We start from the raw sequence: 1,488 nt of genomic DNA, 5'->3' as shown, positions 1-1,488 counted from the left end.
GGTGAGACATGCTTCTGGAGGACTAGCCCTACAGGGAATTTACAAAACCAGTGACCAAAGGTGTCTTATAGAGAAGAAAGAGGAGCTACTCTGCATCCCCAAGGAGTTTGTACTCCGTGGCCCTAATCAGAGCACATGGGTGGAAATGAAGGAATTTACATCTTCTCAAGAAGAATCCATGTTCACTCAGACTTTAGAGAAGCTGGGCTTCAGTATAACTGCCTTAGCAAAGGGTGGAGGTTGGGGAATTAGCCTGGAAGCTGGTATGGATCAGAGCATGCATTCAGAATCCAAGAAAATACAACAGTCACATTCTACACACTCTTATTTCTGCTCAACCAAGTTCATCTATATCCCACTGGCCTCCTGCATCTTTCCCATTGACCAGCTCCAACTTTCCAATGCTGCTCTCCAGGAATTAAAATACATTGAAGACCTTTTGGGTCAGTCAGAAGACCCAGACAAACTACTCTTGCTGAGGCATAGGACTGAAGCCTTCTTCCAGAGGTTTGGGTCTCATGCTGATCAGGGCCCTCTGCACCTGGGAGGAATCTACTGGTGGAAAGCCATTTCAGAGGGTTTCCAAAAAGAGCAGCTGGCAGAAGTGAAACAGCAAGCAGCAGAGGCCCTGGATATTTACATAAGGGGCAGTTACAGTGGCTTTGGAGTGAACATTGGTACAGGTCTGGATATGTCAGACTCTCATTCGAAAAAAGCCTCTCAGAGAACAACCTTCCAAAATCTCCAAACCAAAGTCCAATTATCTGTGGCCCAGACAGGTGGCCCACCAGAAGCAAATGGCTTTTTTGACTGGAAAGCTGGTCTAGTTGCCAATAATCAAACCTGGTGTGTCATTGACCGTGGACTTCAGCTGGTACCTGTTTGGGACATTGTCCTCTCTAGCCACAGAAGCGATTTTAAGGATCCTCATAAATTAGCTAACTGTCTGAAAGATGACTATACTGTTCTGACTGAACTCAATGCCCAGATCCAGGAGAGAGAAGAATTACTGAGTATTGAGAAGGAGGCTAGGATTTTCCTACAGGATGTGAAATCCTGGAAAGTTTTTGATCCTGAAGAACAGCTTAAAAGGCTGATAAATTTCATGCAAAGATTGAGGCAAAAAACTGAAAGTTATACCATTTGGACTAATATATGCCTCAAAGACAGGGGTCTGCAGAATTTTCTAGTAAACACTGTAAACTTTTGCAAAAACATTTCCATTTATGAAACTAAATTTATTAAATCTCAGTTGAGCCATCTTTTGGATCCTCACATCTATGTAGTAAGAAACTTTCTTCAGGTTCATTCCATTATGGAGTGGATATTTCAGTCAGAACTAAAGGAAGACAATGTCCATATCAACCAATTTTCTGATTTAATTGAAATATTAAAAAAAACACAGAATGATCTTAGGGATGTAAAGGCCAATTCCAAATCCACAGAGTTGGTGGAGGAAGCTCAAAGAAAGCTGACTAATAAGGTCAG

The 1,488-nt window shown here is 42.3% G+C and overlaps 1 protein-coding gene across 1 annotated transcript in view; it reads left to right on the top strand.

Annotated features, from left to right (window-relative positions):
* The first annotated feature begins 145 nt into the window (after positions 1-145).
* The window catches only part of LOC105001201 (interferon-induced very large GTPase 1-like), a 12,399-nt gene continuing 11,056 nt past the window's right edge, over positions 146-1,488 (top strand). Inside the window, exon 1 of the mRNA XM_010857373.1 lies at positions 146-1,483. Coding sequence (XP_010855675.1) covers positions 146-1,483 — 1,338 coding nt within the window. The remainder of the gene's footprint in view (positions 1,484-1,488) is intronic.

The sequence above is a fragment of the Bison bison genome, unplaced genomic scaffold (assembly GCF_000754665.1).
Source record: "Bison bison bison isolate TAMUID 2011002044 unplaced genomic scaffold, Bison_UMD1.0 scf7180017864379, whole genome shotgun sequence".
Lineage (NCBI taxonomy): Eukaryota > Metazoa > Chordata > Mammalia > Artiodactyla > Bovidae > Bison > Bison bison.
The sequence above is the reverse complement of the archived record's forward strand: the minus strand, read 5'-3'. Positions and strand labels throughout refer to the sequence as shown.